The sequence below is a fragment of the Blennius ocellaris genome, assembly GCF_963422515.1.
Source record: "Blennius ocellaris genome assembly, chromosome: 2".
Taxonomy (NCBI): domain Eukaryota; kingdom Metazoa; phylum Chordata; class Actinopteri; order Blenniiformes; family Blenniidae; genus Blennius; species Blennius ocellaris.
Window position 1 is genome coordinate 23,189,981 of NC_137651.1, and position 19,277 is coordinate 23,209,257.

At 42.7% G+C, this 19,277-nt stretch overlaps 1 protein-coding gene across 1 annotated transcript in view; it reads right to left on the reverse strand.

Moving 5' to 3' along the window:
- Positions 1-19,061, reverse strand: part of LOC308143667 (rho guanine nucleotide exchange factor TIAM1-like) — a 33,946-nt gene extending 14,885 nt beyond the window's left edge. Inside the window, exons 1-14 of the mRNA XM_080514549.1 lie at positions 18,972-19,061; positions 17,258-18,176; positions 15,082-15,541; positions 13,807-13,979; positions 13,392-13,616; positions 11,132-11,317; positions 8,185-8,331; positions 7,962-8,036; positions 6,042-6,212; positions 5,830-5,934; positions 5,363-5,444; positions 5,043-5,129; positions 3,274-3,486; positions 2,045-2,145 (exon numbers count right to left, since the gene is read on the reverse strand). Coding sequence (XP_080370675.1) covers positions 2,045-2,145; positions 3,274-3,486; positions 5,043-5,129; positions 5,363-5,444; positions 5,830-5,934; positions 6,042-6,212; positions 7,962-8,036; positions 8,185-8,331; positions 11,132-11,317; positions 13,392-13,616; positions 13,807-13,979; positions 15,082-15,541; positions 17,258-18,166 — 2,934 coding nt within the window. The 5' untranslated portion in view covers positions 18,167-18,176; positions 18,972-19,061. The remainder of the gene's footprint in view (positions 1-2,044; positions 2,146-3,273; positions 3,487-5,042; positions 5,130-5,362; positions 5,445-5,829; positions 5,935-6,041; positions 6,213-7,961; positions 8,037-8,184; positions 8,332-11,131; positions 11,318-13,391; positions 13,617-13,806; positions 13,980-15,081; positions 15,542-17,257; positions 18,177-18,971) is intronic.
- Positions 19,062-19,277: the final 216 nt, after the last annotated feature.

The following is a 19,277-nucleotide window of genomic DNA, read 5'->3' on the forward strand; positions in this document are numbered from 1 at the left end:
ATACATGGCCACTTTTCGGGTACAAATACTTCGCTGATCTCTGGTGTCGCGACACGAAAACTTTTCAGATTGAGTAAAACAACACAGTAGTTTGAGTTCAAGTAGTGCAGTCAGCCGCTCCATCGTGTTTTGGTCATGTGCAGGCAATCATCTGAAACTGCTTCACATTAGATGATAAAAAAAAAATTTATAAAATAAAATTAACAAGCCGGTACTGTAAGAAGTCCAAACTTTGAAGGGCAAGAGCAATGACAAAGAGTTGGAGCTCCTCCAGTGAACTCCTAATTTACTGTCTGTACAATGAAAATGATTTAATGGTAAAAAGTCTAATACATAAGAGCCTTCGTTTCATCGAGGGAGCCAAGTCCTTCTGAAGGCAGTTACAGGAAGAAGATTAAATGCACTCCTTTCCTGTAACTTTTCTTGGTTGGCTCCGCTACTCAGAAACATCGGCCAACTTAACAACTCCGATTTACATAAACCCTGGATAAACTGACCAGACTGATGAGCAGGTTTAACAACAATATGATCTGATTGAATCCCATAATTCTTTGACATTTGTGACATGCACACATGGTCTCACATCCAACTTTACCTGGAGGTCTGCCAGTAATGAGGATGGATTAGTTTGCATGATTAATCAAGCTTATTGTTTTCCGTTTTGGGATTCTTTCACAAATACCACAAAGAAACACTCTCCTTGGTGAGTCTGATCAGGAAAGAGAGCAGCATGAAGATAATGTGTCTTTACGAAGACTGATGGGACCATAAACAAGGTTACGGCTCCTCCCCTCAACCAATCAAGTGTTTACATGATGTGATTTTTTTTTAATCCTTTAACTAGACTGCTTATGGTCCATGTAACTGCAGATTGTTTGAGATCCCCATGTGTTTGTGTGATGAAACACAGATCAGTGGATGGTTTCTGACATTCTGAGTAGTTGAGTTTTGATGTCGAGCTCAGGATTGTGAGGTAGAATGGTGTTATCTTGACATTTCCACTCTGAGATGCATCAAAGACTGAAAAGGTGGCGTGGAAGCAAAAACACCATGTTTCAGCAAGAAGTGCTTTGCATTGACAGAAGCACATCCCGTTTTATCAAACACGCTCAATAAATGGCGACAACTTCAAACCAAACCCAGACTGGACGCCGCGGTCCAGTCCAGTGACTTTTAAAAACGGGTATGTGCTTGCTGTGTGTATTAACTGCCTCATAAAAAATGGGCTTCAAAGCCCCACGAAACACACTGCAGAACATATAAAAGTGAGCGAACAAGAAGTGATGGTGCAGAAAAAGGAGCATTCCTGCGATTCGATGAGCTGCACACAGCAACACTTTCCACGTCGTGGCAACACAAACTAAACTAACTATAATATATCAAACATACATTCTGATCTTTGCAAACTAATAAACAAGCATTGCTATTCAAGCTTTATACTTTTGTCTTCATTCTCCGTGTGCACATGAAGTAAAATACACATGCCCGCATTCGTTGGCTGATCTTAACACGCATAATCAGGCTACTACAATCCAAGCCTAATTTCCAGGACGTGTCTGTCACTTGACTGATGTGTACGTTGGGTTCGTTTCAAGTCTCTCGAGCATAATATCCCTCTTGGTGCATTCACGGATGTGTGTATTGAGGTTTCAGTGTGTCTTTCTAAAGCTGATTAATTCAGACATGAAGGGAGATTAAAAAACAAAACATAAACAAAATCAAAAACATGGCGCCTATTTGTGTAGAGCGGGACGTTGTTAACCCCCTGATGTACAGCCGAAGCGTGAGCTGCATTCATAAGCCAGATAAAATGAGCTGGTAACAGATGGTGACTCAAACTGTGGAGAAGCAAAACGTTCATGAGCTGTTTTTTTTTTTTTTTCATCCAACAGAGCAGAGAGGTGATGTTGTGAAGGACAAGGACGGGAGCGAGGTAGAGAAGCCAGCAATATTATGTGAGAGATGTACTGTCAGTATTTTTTTTCTTTTCTGTGGTGATAGTTAAAAAGGAAGGTGAGAAAATAAAGTGAAATTCTTCTCCTACCTTTCTGCACTCGTCGAACTCGCTGAAGATCTCAGAGTCGTCATCCAGGCTGTCTCCTGAGCTCTCCAGCAGCAGTCCCACCCCATCATCCAGGATTTCCTCTGAAACAAACACAGTTTATGCACAGGATTCATTTTCTCTTGTGTCATTGCTATAAAAAGATTTAAAACAAGGGACTTTAACACAATACTCAAAGTCTCCTAATCTTAATACATTAAGATATCGTCACTTTTCTGCTCATTTAAATATACACAACATCTTTCAGCTAAATGTAAATAATTATTACCCACAGTAATCAGCCAAATGAACCAAAACAAGAAAATCATTACAAAGACCATTTTGTGATGTTATTCCTATGAATCTACCAAAATGTCCAACTTGCCCCAGCCTTGCAATACAAGTTTCCATCACAAGGTGTAAAATGTCATACCGGTCAGGGGGTGTCAGACACATTTTAGGTCAGTGGCCACACACAGTCCAATTTCATCTCGAGTGAGTCAGATCGGTAAAACAAGTAAAATAGAGGGTTTCATGTTTTTTCTTTGTTTTGTATTTACAGTTACAACATGTTTGACAACCATGGTCTAAAGCTTTTGGCTACCACACAGTGCTGTAGTCTATATGATCAACAGATATAAATACTGTCCCTACCAAACAAAACAAAGCTAAAATTCTGAAACTGACCCAATATTGCCCTCAAATGCACAACAGAGGCACTACTTGAACTTTTACATGGTGCCCCTTTAAGGTAAAATCAAAAAACAGGTTTGCCAATTCAACAATTCAACTTTATTTATATGGTGTACTTATATAATGCCAAATACAACGCAGTCCTTGTGAAGACAAACGCCAACACATGAGAAAGCACAAGTGAGTGAGGTAAGGAAAAATTCCAGTTTTTAAGAAGGAAGAAACCTTTTCAGATCCAGTCTCAGAGGTGGCGGCTTTTAGCTATTCCGGTTGAGGTTATAAGGGAATAGAACATGCTTCGTCCCTGGGTGGCCTCGAACTACCAGTCTTTCAGTTGAACGCGCCGTGAGTAATGTTTCCGTACATCACAGCTGACATGTGGGAATTGAACATTTTTAAGTTAACCTTCCCAGTGCCCTCTGCTAATTGAGCCTGTAAATGTCACAAGTTACCCGAGGTAGCCGTCCATGATTAATGTAAAAATAATGTTAAGATGTAGTGGATTTGCATGCCCGACTTGATTCTCCAATGAGCCTCACCTTGACTCTGGGAGAAGATGTCGGTGTAGAGGTCCTCCTCCGCGTCGGAGCGGCGAGGCGGCAGGTAGCAGAGCTGACGGCGTTCCACTGAGGGCAGCGTGTACACCATCAGAGCCAGCGAGGCCTGAGAGAACGCCGCCTTCATGTCGGAGAAATTAAGGCTGCACGAGTCTTTTCCGTTCAGCTGCAGGATTTCATCTCCAGCATTGAGACCTGCAAGCAGGGACACAATCAGCTGTGATTCAACTTGGCTGTCAGACCTCCACACAACAGACAGACGTCTTCTAATTACCCTGATATGAGAGGGTGATCACCATCTGCCTTGTTTTACGGATCAACTTACTGCCCATTAGATTCCTGATTGAGATATTAAAATGGGAATATTGTCCGATAATGCCAAATAATAATGACTCAATACTGTAATGGCTGCACAGTGGTTGGCACTTGTTCTCTTTTTTCTATGGCATTTGCATGTTTTCCCTGTTTTTGCTGCCTCTCACAGCCCACAAACATGTATTTGATGTTAATTAATAACTCTCTGAATGGGTAACTCAAAGAGGGCAGAGTAGTTATGTTTTAAAGAAACCCAGGCACAATTGCTGCATTTGTGTGGTCCAATTAGTTTGAATAGAAAATTCAGCATTGTACAAAGAACAAACATCGTCTTAGTTTATTATAACGAACTTCTGCTGCTGTTTTCACTTCTTCATACATTTTACAGGCTGATTCCAGTTGTAAACCTATGCTAATTATCCAAATACATCCTATCTAATTCTTTTCAGCACAAAGCTAGTGTAAGCATAAACGAAAATTAAAGTTTGATGTAAAAATGTTTTTCTAACTTTGGTTCAGAGAGCCACACCAATGTGTACAATGAATGTGAACGTTCAGATTAACGGGTTACATTTTCATTAAAAGCTGCAGCGATTTGCGGTTTCAGCTCAAAGTGAGAAGACACGGGTTTGGTTCCAGGCTTGATGCCTTCCTGTCTGGACTTTGCATGTCCTCGTTCTCTGTGGATGGGTTTCCTCTTTGTATTTAGACCCACTGCATCAAACAAAATATTGAGCTTTCCAAAGGTGTGGAGTGTGAGAGAGTTTCTTTCTGTGTTTGGCACTGTGATGGGAGTAGAGCAATCTGTACTCTGTTAAAAAAAAAAAGAAAGAAAAATAACACTATGTTTTCTCTTCTTTTGTTGGTTTTGCTGTCGTCTTGTTGTGATGCCTATTTCTTTATATCTCAGTGAAGTTTCACAGTTTGTTTGGAGCTGGTTAACTTGTGAAAATTCCTCAATTAAAGTCGCCAAAATAGGTAAACAAAGCGCAAGGGGCATTCATGCTTTCTCATTCAGGCTTCATTCTCTGTGCCTGGCCACTGGCTGACGCTGCAGATATCTCAGTTTCTGCCTCAGCGCATCCCTGCTCGCACTCCACCTGCACCGTGACCATTTCCAGCATGATACTTTGGCATCACTTAACCCTGCAGTCCATCTTCATTGCAGGGCAACATTGTGAAGCAGCTGTGGCCAAGTGTCATCCAGCGTGTCACCTCTCATAAAAGGCCAGTGAGCGGCACCGTGCTGATGATTACAGTCATCTGCAACGGTCTACTTCAAACTGAGGGCTAAAACGTCTTCTACCTGTTGAGTAATAATGCACTAATGCATTTTGAAGGGAAACTATATGCCTGAGCAGGATTAAAATGTTGGGACAACATACATAAAATAACCGATAAATAGCTTATACAGCGTATTTTAGAAAGGAGCAAACCTTTAGCGAAGGCCAATCCCCCTGCCTTGACGTCAGTGATGTAGAGCTGCTGTATTCCGTCTTCTTCAACCACTGAAATTGAGAAACCTGAGGCAGAAAATATAAGATTCAGACTTGAAAAGGGAGCAGAGAGAGAGAGTGAGATGAGCAATATGAAATACAACTGAGAGATTTGTGCAGCACAAAGGGGAAATGGTGTGGAAAAAAATACAGATCATGAGCAGGCCAGAGAAAAGCAATTACTATCCTCAAAAGACATCGCATATAGAGATTCTTGACTCGGACTTCATTACAGCATTTTAAGTGAAAATTGGTCTCACCGTAACCAATCATGCAGGATTCATCTCTGTCGAACTGGATGATCTTCGTTATTTTTGAGCAGAGTTCGATTTCTTTGTAAAGCTGCAAAGAACAAAGAAAGAGCCTATTGTATAATCATCAGACTACTTTTGTCGTAGTCTGGTGGGTGGGCTAATGACAGCGTAGAAGGCAAGTGTTAATTCTTCTTTGTGAAGGATACTGTCTGCTGTGTGAGGATTACATGATGCAAACACAAAAGTCGCAGCTCTGACTGTTAAAATAAAATAATTAGAAAAGCTAGGATGAAAATACAGAGCCTATTTATAATTCTCAACATGAGGTACTCATACGGCTGTCGTGTTTTCTCTATTGTGATTCCTCAAACACGCTTCTCTGCAGCCCCCGACAGCTCTTTAAATCTACTTTTTGACCTTTAATCCAGCTGGGAAGAATGGATACGATCATGTTGAAGCAGGCGTTTACACACCAAGTCGCATATATCCTCCTCTGGTTTCGGAATGTAGAATTGCACTTGGTTTTCAATGAGGAACTTTAATCGCAGATAGTGCTTGGTGGGATCGAGCTGATGAGCCTAGAATGAACAAAGACAGGGAGGACGTCGGTCCAGGATCTCGGTGCGTCTCAGCTTAAGCAAAATCGCAGAGTGTCAATGGAGGCCAGCCGACCGGCTACCGTTACCTTGCAGATGGTTTCGAGAACACACAGTGCAGACTCCCCAGGCTGGATGATGGTTAGCACAGGCCGGTCATTTGGAAGACAAACCCAGGAGGGGGTCAGGTGGTCGGGCACCCAGATGTCGCTCTCTGTGCCGGGTCGAGGAAGGCTTTTCACGGTTCCCTCCTCACTTTTCTAAATGAGAGGAGAAATCGATGAACATAAATACAGGTCAGACTCAATGATCAATAGGGAAGACAAAATATATTGACTTGGAGGGAGGATTAAAACCTCCTTCAGGTACTTTACAACTAAATGTTCAGGTACTTGGAATAAATTGTTTCACAAAATATACGACATGAACTAATTGAAAATGTCTATTTGGCTGCTTTCTTCACAAGGACAACTTGCACTCTCGATCTGGTCAGTTTTTATCCTGGACGCTTTTCCTGCATTAAACCTTTCCAACAAGAATTCAAACACAGATTCAACAAACTTAAAAGCAAAAATGAACCCCATGTGCCAACAAGTGGGACTAATAATCCATCTTTTATCCCACTTTATCCAACTTGGGGCTCCAGAGAATTGGAGCTGATCTCTATGGGACCGACACATAGAAAGTTCACATAGAAAGGCTCCCGAGCAAACCGCAGACTTGATCCAGAGACATCCAACAGCTGTGCAACTGCAGCCCGAGGAGGGAGTACAAATGAATCATTTCTTTAAACGAAAGAATACTGAAAAAATAAATCCAATCAGCTCACTCCTATGCCACTGTGACCAGTTAAAGGGCTGGTGGTTTATCATATAAACGGATATGTCACAACCGCAGAGGAGGCAAACAATCAGGAAGGCTAATGTAATCCTTTCTGACGGCTCCCATCTCTTACATACTGAGTTCCAGTTTTTGCCTTCTGGCTTTCGGCTCAGATTTCTTCATATGGAGGGCAACAGGTACAAAAGCTCCTTTGTCCCTGAAGCCATTTCTCTTCTGAATTCGAAACAGGGTAGGAGGAGTTGTACTTAATTTGATTATGTGGCGTCTCAGAGGTAGTACGAACTTATAATACGCACGGTAAACACTTTATAGATCTTGCATTTTATAACTGATGGGCTGTTGGAGTTGACCTGTGTAGTTTATCTTACCATTATATTTCATCTATGCTATTGATATTGATCAGCACAATGAATTATCCCTCCTTCTTATATATATATATATATACTTTTAATTATGATAAATGTAGCAAAAAAAATCTATACGCGGGAAAGTGTAGAATGTTTGTAGGAACCCAAACAGGATTCGACTACAACAGTCAGGTAAGTGCACCATGGTGTCATGAACTGAAACACAACTCGACACACACCAGGTTGAGGGAAAATTTGCACGATGACCATATCAGGTGTGTCAAATATAAAGCCCGTGGGCCAAAACCGACACGCAAGAGGCTCCAATCTGGCCGCCAAACCACAAAGCAAATTGCAAAATAGGACACAACAAAGCATTGATAGCCAACTCAGACATTGGCTATGGTGATGCTACCTGGTTGTGATCACACGAGCCTCAAAGCCACAGTGAATTTGTAAAAACATGCACAATGCAACAGCTACAGGACAGTTTCACTGGTTTAAATATTCCTTCAGAAAAAGGCCTAATCATATAAACTGGACGGCCTTTATAGTGTAGAAATCTTCTATCAAGACAAAAAATGTTAAAAACACATGAGAAAAAAAAAAGAAACAGGAATGAAAGACACATTTGCTCCTCTGATCAGCCTGACGAGCTGTCATGTTAGAAGCTCTCGCCATCTGTGGTGCGGTTCACTCACGACACAAGAAAGGAGAACATTTAGTGGAGTTCAAAGACAGATCAAAAAAATGATTTTCAACTCTGGCCTACTGCTTCCTGACAAATTAATGCAAACAGACTGAATGAGTCATCCTTACTGTGTTTTCCTTTGCGGGATCGGCATATAAGCCATCTGCAGACTTTTTCACCAGCTCCTCGCCATCAGCAAACACCTGCAGAGAGGAAACAACAAACAAAGGTCAAGTAGTCACACCTCCAGAGGAACTGTCGATGGATGATTGAAGAAAGGGCAAAAACAAAGAACTTTCTGGACGCTTGAAAGGCTAATAAGGGTTTGATGGCAGGCGGGTGGTCACACACCTGGCTCACAGTGGGATGGGCTTTAGTCTTTTTCTTTGAGGTAGTGTCGAGACCCCACAGGGACGAGAACCTGCTTTTGCGCTTGCTGCAGGAACGAGACATGGCCTGTGTCCGTCGCCTCACTCCCGTCTCGGTGCGGGCGGCCACCTGCCAAAAACATTGCAGCACAGTCAGGGAAAAAACACACAAAAGCATGATGAGCGCAACAAGCTGTCATCACATTTGGCCACCATGAGAGAAAAACCATTAGACATGCAGTATATAAACAGCACAGGAGGACGAAACATGAATAAATGAATGGAGGCATGAAAAGAAAATACATTAAACGGGTCATATCATCCAGCTTTCCAACACTTTCACAAGGGTTTCGGTCGAAATATGTTGTTTTCAAAGTTTATTGCCTCAAATCAGGCTCTACTTCATTTTCCTCCATTTGAATATTGGATCATAGGAGCTACACTCAGAATCTGCTGTGTCTATGTGAGCTGGACTGGCTCCGCCCACACATGCCCAACTTGGGAAGAGGAGGAAGTATGATTAGTACTGTTGAAAACCATTAAATAGGGAATTTTGCACAATATAACCCCATTAAGCAAAAAGGTTAAAAAGAATCTTGATTTCAAAATGCATTCAAATATGGCATTGTTAACTATTTGAACAGAAAAAACCTACTACAGCAATGAAATTCAACTTCATCCGGTGCATAAACACAACATTCCAAAAGCAAAGTGCTTCTTTCAGTTCAGCCTCACTAAAACAAACTAAAAGAGCATAAATTCAGACCTAGTTACTTTCTAAAGGGTTATTCTAAGGTCATCTTTGACCAAATACTAAATTATGTGATACTTTCTAACCAGAACTGCATTTATATTTAGTTATTCATAAACTAGAAATGTCACCTAAATGGATGTATTGATGACTGGATTTGTGCAAAATGTTGTTGACGGAACTCATTCAGTAATATTGTTCAACAGATTTTCAAAACCTGAGCATCGATTGGGCGATCTTGTGCATTACTGGAAGTGAGGGATGGTTTTCAAACACAAAAGGAATAAACAAATCAGTGTTAATGTCACTATACAAGGGGTTTACAACAAAACGTGTCATGTCATGCATTTTCATAATTCTAAATATTTCCACAAATACAATGACTTGTCCTTTCAGGGATTAAATGTAAAAGAAACAATTGAGAAATGTAATGCAGCTGGATGGATGCAACAAAACTGTAATTGCCACTGAATCTGCTGATGGAGTTGTAAGTTTGCGTAACTCTTGAAGACTTAAGTATGTCACCTGTGATCAGTGAAAATGCAATGCCAACTAAATGTTCAGAATGAAAGGTAATGTCTATGAGGCTTGCAGGAACAACAGCTCTAAAATCCATGTAGGCACTTGTTGTGGCCTTTTTGGACATAATGGTGATGCAGGTATTCATGAATGTGGGAAGGAGCAAATTAGAAGCGGGAGTGCAGGAAAGCTCTCAGCAATCCACATTCCGAACCGCTATCACGCAGCTCCAACACCCACATGCTCTGTAACACTGCGTTGGTGGTAGTGAGGGAAAGAAAAAAGAAAAAAAAAGTTCCTCACCGATCTGAAAACACGTCTCTAAAAATCAAATAGCATTTTCCTCGAGTCTCTTTATATCTAGAGCACGTAACCTCCGTGCAGCAGTGGGAGGGTGAAAACTGAGCAGAGAACTCTCCAAACAGGTGCCCCATGTGAGACCCGTCCTCTAAAATAGCAGTCGTCGTGAAAAAACGTGGTTTAACACAGAGTGTTTCAGCTTCTGCGATCAATTGTCCTGACGGCAGAGTCACTGGGTGTGCTCAGTAATGCCAAAGTTTATTTTGAGAGCGATGCAGCATGCTACTCCACTTACAACCATAGAAAATTTGACGAATGTGTGTAAAGAGACTATTCTTTCCCAGAACTGCAGGTTTTACTGCAATAATCACAGTTTGTGCTCAGAAAACACGTAAGCTGATCAAACAGACTCCATTGTTTTGCAAGCAACTAGAAATTGGTACTTGGTCACAATTTTCTTTTAAAAGGAGGGAAGTTACTGAAAAAGTGTGACTTCTCATTGTTATCAATTGTCTATTCTGGTTAGGGTGTCTCAGAAATGTGCAAATATTTACATTATCATGGAGTTACATGTTATATTAGTTGAGCTGACAGCACTCTGTAGGGGTTGAAACCAGGCAGCTGGAGGTGGAGATGCTCTATAATCAGCACAAGCAGAACCAAGTCTATGAACCAACAACAAAAAAGCAGCAATACAACATGTGTAATAGGAATATCTAGTAATCTTATACAAGCCTGCTCATCGTACTTCACAGGTCATGTGGATGCACGCTAATGCTAAATACAGTTGGTCGTGTTGGACTGATCGAGTTGCGCAATGTGGCACACATCTCAAGTGAACAGGAGTTTAGTGCAAAAGTGACCATTTAACAAAATTGCTTCAGCCAATTCTGAGGCTAACTATTTGCTAAAGTGCAGCTGAAGTTACTTAGAAGTTAAATGTTGCTTAAATCCTCAACTGTTGTAACACCTGTTCATGAGAGAAACTACCAACTTGTTAATGTTCATTTAAGGTTACAAATAAATCACATGTACTGTTGAAACAGGCCATGGTGAAGGTCATTTTTCATGGTGCTGTCAGAAGAACCGATGTGTAAACAGGAGGTTGGAATAGTAACCAATACGACAAAAATGAATGCAACAACTAAAGTTCCCAGCCTGCGAAGGGAACAGGACATAACGACACAGTGGCTCCACAACTGTTTTCTTCTCCATAAACACAAGGCCCTCAACAGAAATCGTCATTGCCTGATTATGTAATCAGAGTAATCGCTTACTTCAAAACGTAATGGTTTTGCAGTGGTGTGCTAATTCAAATTAAAAACAGACAAAACAAAGACAGTAAAGAGAGGACATTTACCAGTGCATGGAAGGAAGAGACTGAGAAGATACCCAGTCGGCCCATTGCGAGCTTGGTGGGGCGAGAAGCGAACGCCAGCAGGCGTTTGGGGTTGGGGAGCTCTCCTCCCTGCAGGCTGGCCAGGTAGCATCGGAATCGAAAGAGATCCATGTGAAACTGCTCCAGGTTCTGCTCCCACAAGAAGATCTGCCAGGACACACAGACAAAAAAACCCAAAACAAAACAAAACTGTTAATTGTTCATCGAGGCGCTTTTTCTTCACAACTTCGGGTTTCGATGGAACGTCTCCGCTCTTCCCCAGAAGCCCCGTGTTGCCAACCTGCGCACTTTTCTGCCTAATAGTCTGATGTTTACTGGGGCAGTAGAGCAGGACATTGTTATTATTCACTGGGCCATCCCCTCCCAGTCACAGTCCCGCTCTGGTGTTTGGAAGAGACGGCCGGTGCCATGGCGGAGGGCTCTGTATCACGGCCAAGTAGCCTGGAGACCCAAGAGAAACAATACTGCGCATTCCACTGGCAGATCCAGGCTGGGAGCGTTTCAGCTTTCCAAGGAGCCGTCCCCGCATCCATTCAGCCCCGCACAATTTGAAACCGGACGCTGCCAAACAGAACAGGCCCTGCTACCTAACTGACTAAAACACAGGCCATTTGATCTTTTCTCTCTCTTGAAACAGACAGACCCATTAAAGACACCAATTCTTGGAATTAATGGGGAGAGTGGCAGATTTCTAACTGGTGCCAACTGCATAACATGTTAAAGGAAACAAAAAGCAGATCTTTTGTAGCCTCATATTGATGACACCTGTGAAATGCGTCATTTAATCCCCTCCTAACACTCCCTGCTTCTCTGGTTTCTTGGAAAACTACTTGTATATATGAAAACCATACACAGCTTCCAAAGTAATGACTGTTGACTACAGCAATGAACCAGTATTAACAGAAAAAAAACAACAACATTCAAGTAGTTTGTGCCTTCAGCTGAACTTCATCCCACAGCAGATGTCCTTCTCACTGGTGTTAACAGGCACAGATAACAGTGGGGGGCGATGGCGGAAGCTCTTGCGTGGATGTAATACTCGACAAAACCAACACTAATTCAGACTTTCATTAATGTGCTGAGGCTCAACAGCCTCATAAAAGCACAAGCAGGTTTGTTTTCACTAAAACCACGGCTCTACTTGAGAAATGCATTAGCATTAATGTGTGGCATTTCTTTTTAGAGAAAAAAAATGTTTTCCCCAACATCTCATTCCAGGTAGATAAGAATATTTAATTATAAAAACCAAAACACACTCAATTATACACTGCATGATGCATTCATATTTGTTTTTGTGGCGTTTTTCCTAAAAAACAGAACAAAAACATTTGGTGATGCTGCTTTTAGTCTCTGTGCTCTAAACTCTTTCATCTGGTTTTTACATCACCATGTCTTCTTGTGCAAATGCTTCTCTTTATTTTAGCTTTACATTAGTTGTATTCTCCATCTTTGACATGTATTTTCAACATGTTTAGTACATACAACTCAAGGTTTAGTTTTAGCCTATGGTCGCCATTAGTTGGTTTTCAGACATGCATTCAATACATCTGGTTTATGTACGTTTTCTGCAAATAACACATTATTTTATTAGATAGAAGGACTCTGTTGTGTGGAGACTGTATTTGACAAAAAATTACTAATCATTCACATTTATTGCTGGAAATTGCAAAATGTGTGTTTCTTTGGTCATTTTGAGACTTTCTACACCAATTTTTCTGACGAGAAATGACGTAAATAGATGTTAGATGTAAAAAAACTCCTAAAAACAACACTTTAAGGTTGAAATGTACAACTATTTTAATGCATGTGCCCCATACAGGGTTAATATTCTTACAAATGTTATAGTTAATATATGTGCCATGATGGCACAGATATATCCTGTACACACAGTAGTAATTATGTTATAATGGGTGTGTTTTGCATTTGTGCATTTCACCGCACATTTAGCGGTCAAATATTTACCTAGCAATACGTTTTGGTCTTTCCCTTTGCAGCATCAAACAACATTCCTTCATTTGCGAAAGCTGCTTTGCACATTCATTTTCTGCCCTGGGTTTTTATTCAGTATCTCAGTATCAGTTTTGTGGGCTCAATAAAGTTGAATTTGTATTTGTGAGGCAACATTTTCAGACTAAATATAGCTTGGAATATAATCAGTCAGACTAGAAGTGAAAGTTCCAGGAAGCAATCTGATGAGGCCTCTGTGAGGAGTTTAACATGCCTGATCCAGGATTGTCTTCCTCTTCTTGGTGTCAGTGACGGCAGACAGCTGCATGTCGCCCATCTTCTTCATCTTCTCGTCCATGTCGATCTTCTGCTCCAGCTTCTTGATCTCAGCGCGGAGGAGCCGAACCGTGTCCTCCCGGTGATGCTGGCGAGCGACGGCGGTGGCGCACGCCGAGTGGATGGCTGTAATCCAGTTCTCCAGCTCGGTCTGGCTGCAGGTCTGCATGGGGTCAGAGGTCACACGCCAAAGCAGCACCAGAGCATATAAAACAGAAAGGTCTTTATTAGTGTTCTGTGGTTTGATTCAAGGCTTGAAGCAGTTGGTGTACACTAAATTAAAGCTTGTCGACAAGAAAAATTGCTTCTATCTGATGCGAAATTTCAGGGGTTTTTTTCCCCTTCGTCCTTACCTGGAACAAAAAAGCATCTCCGAGGGAATTGCTAAGGCAAAACACAAAGTCCTTTTTGGGATGCTCTGGTACAGCTTGGACAATACTGTTCTCTACCCAGATGGCGTGCTTGGGAATACTGTTGTTGTCGATCCCTGATCGACCATCAGTTTCATAGAAGAACAGAGTACAACCTGGGAATTTCAAAACAACACATTAATTGACAGCACAGATGTTGGCCACAGGAAATACTAAGAATAATAAGAATATGCGTGTGTGTGTGTGTGTTTGTTTAAAAAGCCCATTTTTATAAGCAATTTAATTCTGCTCTCCAGTGGCCAACCATAAGAAGTGCAGCAAAACTGCTGTGTCAGTTTGAGAAGCATCAAGTCCCAGGGAATGGCATACAATGTGATAATGAACATTTCTCTATGACCATTATATGAATATTAAACTGAAATTTTCAGTGTTTCTGCATCAGCTTTTGTTTGTGCTGCTCACCACAGGTGATCATGTGATTCTTAAGTGTGATTTGACACCTGTTTCACACCAGATGCACACATTCAGAAGCAACAGAAGGTGTTTAGAGACGCTGGTTCATCGGTGAGTACACAATAACTGTTGATATACATGTGAATGAAAAAAAAACAATCAAATTCAGGCCCAGTTTACACAACGTTTCAAGTGAAAAGACATAGTTTTTGCATTTTTGTTTAAGAAAAGTTTCATGTCTATGCGGAAATATTTTGAAAATGATGTCCAGTCCCATGGAAACAAACAAATAATTTTTAAGCAGGGTTACTAGGGGGCGCTGTTTGTTTTTGTAAAGAACCCACACACACATGCATGCAGAGAACAACACACTATAAAAATTAACAATGGCGAGCACATGGACATAAGTATTGACAGACAACAAAGTTGGATTGCTCAACAAACTATAAAACTACCAAATCTGAGGAGAACATGGACTCGGAGTCATGACACTCTGGAGGCGGCCATTGTTGCTAGTATACATCCACCCACGCAAGAGCAAATTTGCTATGGCCTGTTTACACAATGATGGAGTCGAAACATTTTCTAAAAGTTACACTTTGGGAGCTGCTCTCAACGCAGCTTTTCAGTGGCTGCAAGTACCATTGACATGTAAACCAATCCCAAAATGCAACAAAGGTATTGCATTTTCATTAAAAAAAACAACAACAGCAAAAAAACCCTGTGAACGGGGCCTCAAATGCTGATAGCAAACCAGTGGTGTGTAGTAATTAACACTATGGCCACACTGGGGATGTAACACACCTTTCAGCGACACCCAGTAACTCTTCCACTTGCGTCTCGTGGCCGACTCGACTTTTTTGTTCTTCTTGTGTACGAGGAAGTTCTTGACAGCGAGCTTGCCAGCTTTGCGCACCATCCCTTGCACAACGCTGAGCAGCAGGTCGGACTGATAGGCGGAGCTCATGGTGCTCTGCTCGTCGCTCAGGGCCGACCCCGCCTCCTCCAAGCTCTCCGTCTGGCAGGAGCTCATCTCCAGCTCCTGGCGGAAGTTCTCGTAGACGCCTTGGACGCACTCGTTGGCCCCGCCGCCGCCGCTGCTGCTGCCGCTGTCGCTCCCGGCGAACATGTTCCTGCCATGCACCGAGCACACGGAGAAGGAGGCTGACATGGTCTTGTAGCGCCGGGACTGGTGCTCTGCCTCCGCCGTCACCCCATCGATGCCGCTGTCGTCATACTCGCTCCCCTCGCCGGCTGTGACATCCTGAGTCGTGGCAGAGGCACAAGACAGGTGAGATGGCATGGCATGGCAGCCACGCTTTCTTCATCACTCAAGTCAACGATAACAACTCCTCTCCTGACTGACAGCTGTGCAGTCTCTGTAGACACGAGGCACAGCGGGTGAAGCAAACATGTTGCAAAAAATAAAAAATAAAAATGGTATCAAAAGCCCATGTGTGTCTTAATCCTCAGGTTCTGCTCAAAATTAATTAGAGGCAGCAAAGGGTCCGCTGTAGTGAGAGTACCGAGTAGTGTGCCCTCCCTGTGGCACCGCGGGGTCTGCCCTCTCCTACCCACATGGCCAAAGGCTCCTGGGAGATGAAGGGGGCTACTCTGAGCTCGGTATCTCCATCTGGTCACATGACCCAATCATGCGCTCCGGAGCTCCATTCACCAGGGTTGACGATGGCCCGTAGTGACAGGGCCACCATACACGTTTTACTGTTACACTCTTCCACAGGCCTCCCCTCATTATCATAACAAAAGACTGAGGCATTTCTAACAGGGAGTGACTTTAAGCTGCTCCCCCTCTCCCTCCCTCCTTCTCATCACTGCAGTCTCCTCTCCCAAGAAAAACAACAGTTTCATCAGGAAACGACACGTCGCTCCCCTGACACTGGCTTTCTTTTTAGCACCTAATCCGTTTCAGAAGCTTATTATCCGTGAGGTGAATGCAGCAGAGGAAATGCTCAGACACAATGGAGGGCAAGGGGAGAAAAAAAAAATGAATGAAGGGAGTTGTCTTCCTGGTGATGCCACAAGACGACATTAAGATTCTGCACAGCAAAACATACGGTGTCCAAAAAACACAAAGGAGCCTTGACACAGCTTAAACAGTTCAGAGCCTTGACATTTCCCTAACCTGGGAGAGGAGCTCTGTGAATACATGAATACATAATTTTAAAATCCATTCATGGCCAACATTGGCTCATATGTTACTTCTTCTATAACCTGTTTCATTTCACATCATTATGTTTATTATAAAAGATCCTCCATCTGCTGCCTGTGTTGTGTAAGCTACAGAAAGTTAACACTTGGCTACCGTATTCATGGCTGTCAAATTCTCAAAAACGTTCCATAAATGAGTGCTATTCCAACTCAGTGCTCTTCAATATGAAGCAATTTTAAATATCGCTGTGTGTTATTGATTGGAAGCTTATGTTACAAATGAGTGACATGCTGATGTATCTTATCTGTGATTGGACAGTCTAATGTAGAAGTCCTGGAGGTCACTGTAATGACCAGTGTATGAGTGGAAAAGTTCTCGCTCTCTGCCTTTTGGTACTTTTTGAGGTTTCTAGATATCAGAAACAGTACAGAAATTGTGTTTATTAGACGTATGCATGCCAAAATCTATCAGTGATGAAAAGATCAGTGTAAAAATGTTTAAAGATCGTGGATTTACTTTACTAGTTTCTGAAACTAAAAAGTAAGTCGTAACTTTGCCTCAGTTTGGCCCATTTTAAGAATGTGCACACCACGGGAATTTAGTATTCTTTAGCTGACGTTCCTGCACTGCCAAAAGAATTGGTTCTCGTAGAAAATCAGAAGAAGTAGAAGCAGCAACAGAAAACAGCTTTGTCTTGTGGGCCGATATTCAATGCAGTGGTTAATAGTTCATGTTTCTGACCCTAAACGAAAGTGTCACTTTATAACACAATATTCCCAAAACTGACTGTAACCAGCGCAAACTGCTTACCTGTATAGTCTTGGCCCTCCTGCCCTGCATGCTGGTGCACATTGCAGCTTGGTGGCTGCTCAGGCCTTCAGAAAGGCAGTGAGATCGCCGGCAGGGAAGTGTGTACGCCCCATAAGTGTTTCCCTCCTCCTCCGAAGGCGAGAGCATCTTATCGTCCTCTCCTTCCCTGGTAGCCCTGCTGCCGTCGTGCCACTTGGCGTAGCGTCCGTGCGGTTGCCTGCGGGCCGGACTCGGCTGCCGGTACAGCTCATCTAGGGAGTTGGCCCTGTCCGTGCAGTCTGTTGGGCTGGACTGCAGGTGGCCTTCGCAGTCTGTGAAGTCCCTCTCATTGGACATGTCTATGATCTCCTCTGTGCTGGTCAGGTGGTCCTGACTGACATCAGAGAGGGAGAACTCCAGGCTGTCGTCTCGCCACATGTCTGCCGATTTAGACCTTTTCTTGAAGCTCACGGCCTCCTTGGAGCCCTCCGGAGTTTTCGGGATGTACTTTACCTCGCCCGCGTAGTCGTCTTGGTCTTGTATCTCTTCGGCCATGGGACCAGGCAGAGTTATGTGCATTGCATTCATGTGCACCGAAGGACTTGCCAGGTCATTGTGGAAGGAGACAGGCCTCAGATTCATGGCCACGCGGTCCACCCAAATGGGGCTACCAAAGTCAGGGAGGATGTTTGTCTCGTTGAATGGTTCGAGCCCATTGTCAGCCAGGGACTGTGGGATGCTGGGGGTGCTGCTGGAGCGTGTGCTGGTCTCAGAGTTCCTGTGCTCTATCTTCCCTGACGAAGCGTGGCGAGAGCGTCGGGACTGCTTGTTGGAGATGCGGAGAGACCGAGACATGTGCTTCCGTGACAAATAGCCACGCCCATTACCGTAGAGGGCATGGTCCCCGTTCTGGCTCTCAGCATTTCCCATGATTCATAGGCTGGATGGAGGAGAAGACACAGTTTGGATGAACTTAAAGTACAGGAAAATGTATAACAGAGGGTCTGAGGGGGTTGACATTAGCAGGTCGAGGTTGAAGTCTAATTTTCCTAATCTTTATATTGTGTCTTTGGTTCAGTTATTCAGTTACCTTTCAATCTGAAGCATGATGTTTTAACACTAACACCCACAATCTAGTCAAAGGGTTTCATCTGGCACATACAGATTATATGGTGTGTTTTGCCATAGCAGGTCAATAGATCCACATGTCTGATTAGACACAGGTTTTACACTGGATGTCTTCCCTGATATAACCTGAGCAGTTGGAAGTTCAGGAACAGCCAGCAGGGGGATTCAAACCCACAAACTTCCAATTACACACTCATTTGTAACCTCCAAAGTCCCACTTATTCAATTCAACTTTATTTATATAGCACCAAACACAAAACAGTAATTTCTAGGTGCTTTTAATAGAGAGAAATCCAACAATCAAATTATACAGATTATGGTGTGATTATGAGCAGACTTTGTTGGTATTCCTGTTTCTTTTTCTGTCTTGATGGAATAATCTCAGCTGTCCAAATTAATCCAAGAATGCATTTAGGTAAAGACATTGCACTCTGGTTTAGTTAAAAAAGCTGTGTTGTGCAACCAGCCCACCTCAAAAATAGACCACAATGCCTTCTGTTTACATATCTATGCTTTGGAGATGATAATGCAAACTGTTCTTTGTTTAATATTGCTGTGGTCTATAACAGATAACACAAACATGCACACAGCCGTAATGCTGCCCCACCTGGAGAAATGTAAAAATATCTGTGGCATTTTGTCACTGGATCTTCAGACGGTTTGGTCCTTCAGCTGCTTGTTTGGTCCACAAAGCTCTGGAAAACAAGACATTATGCTTGTAATTAGGATTATAATGTATATTCTTTATTTTGACATCGGTTTTAATAAACACTCTTCTCAAGATGTACATCGCTGGCGAGGCCAGCCACATAAACGCTTGTGTGAGACTGACAGGTGATGTGATCCACTCAGCCCCTGTCAACATGCACCGGGGTTTTGTGAAGTGGAGGGTATGAAATGACAGTGTGAGCGC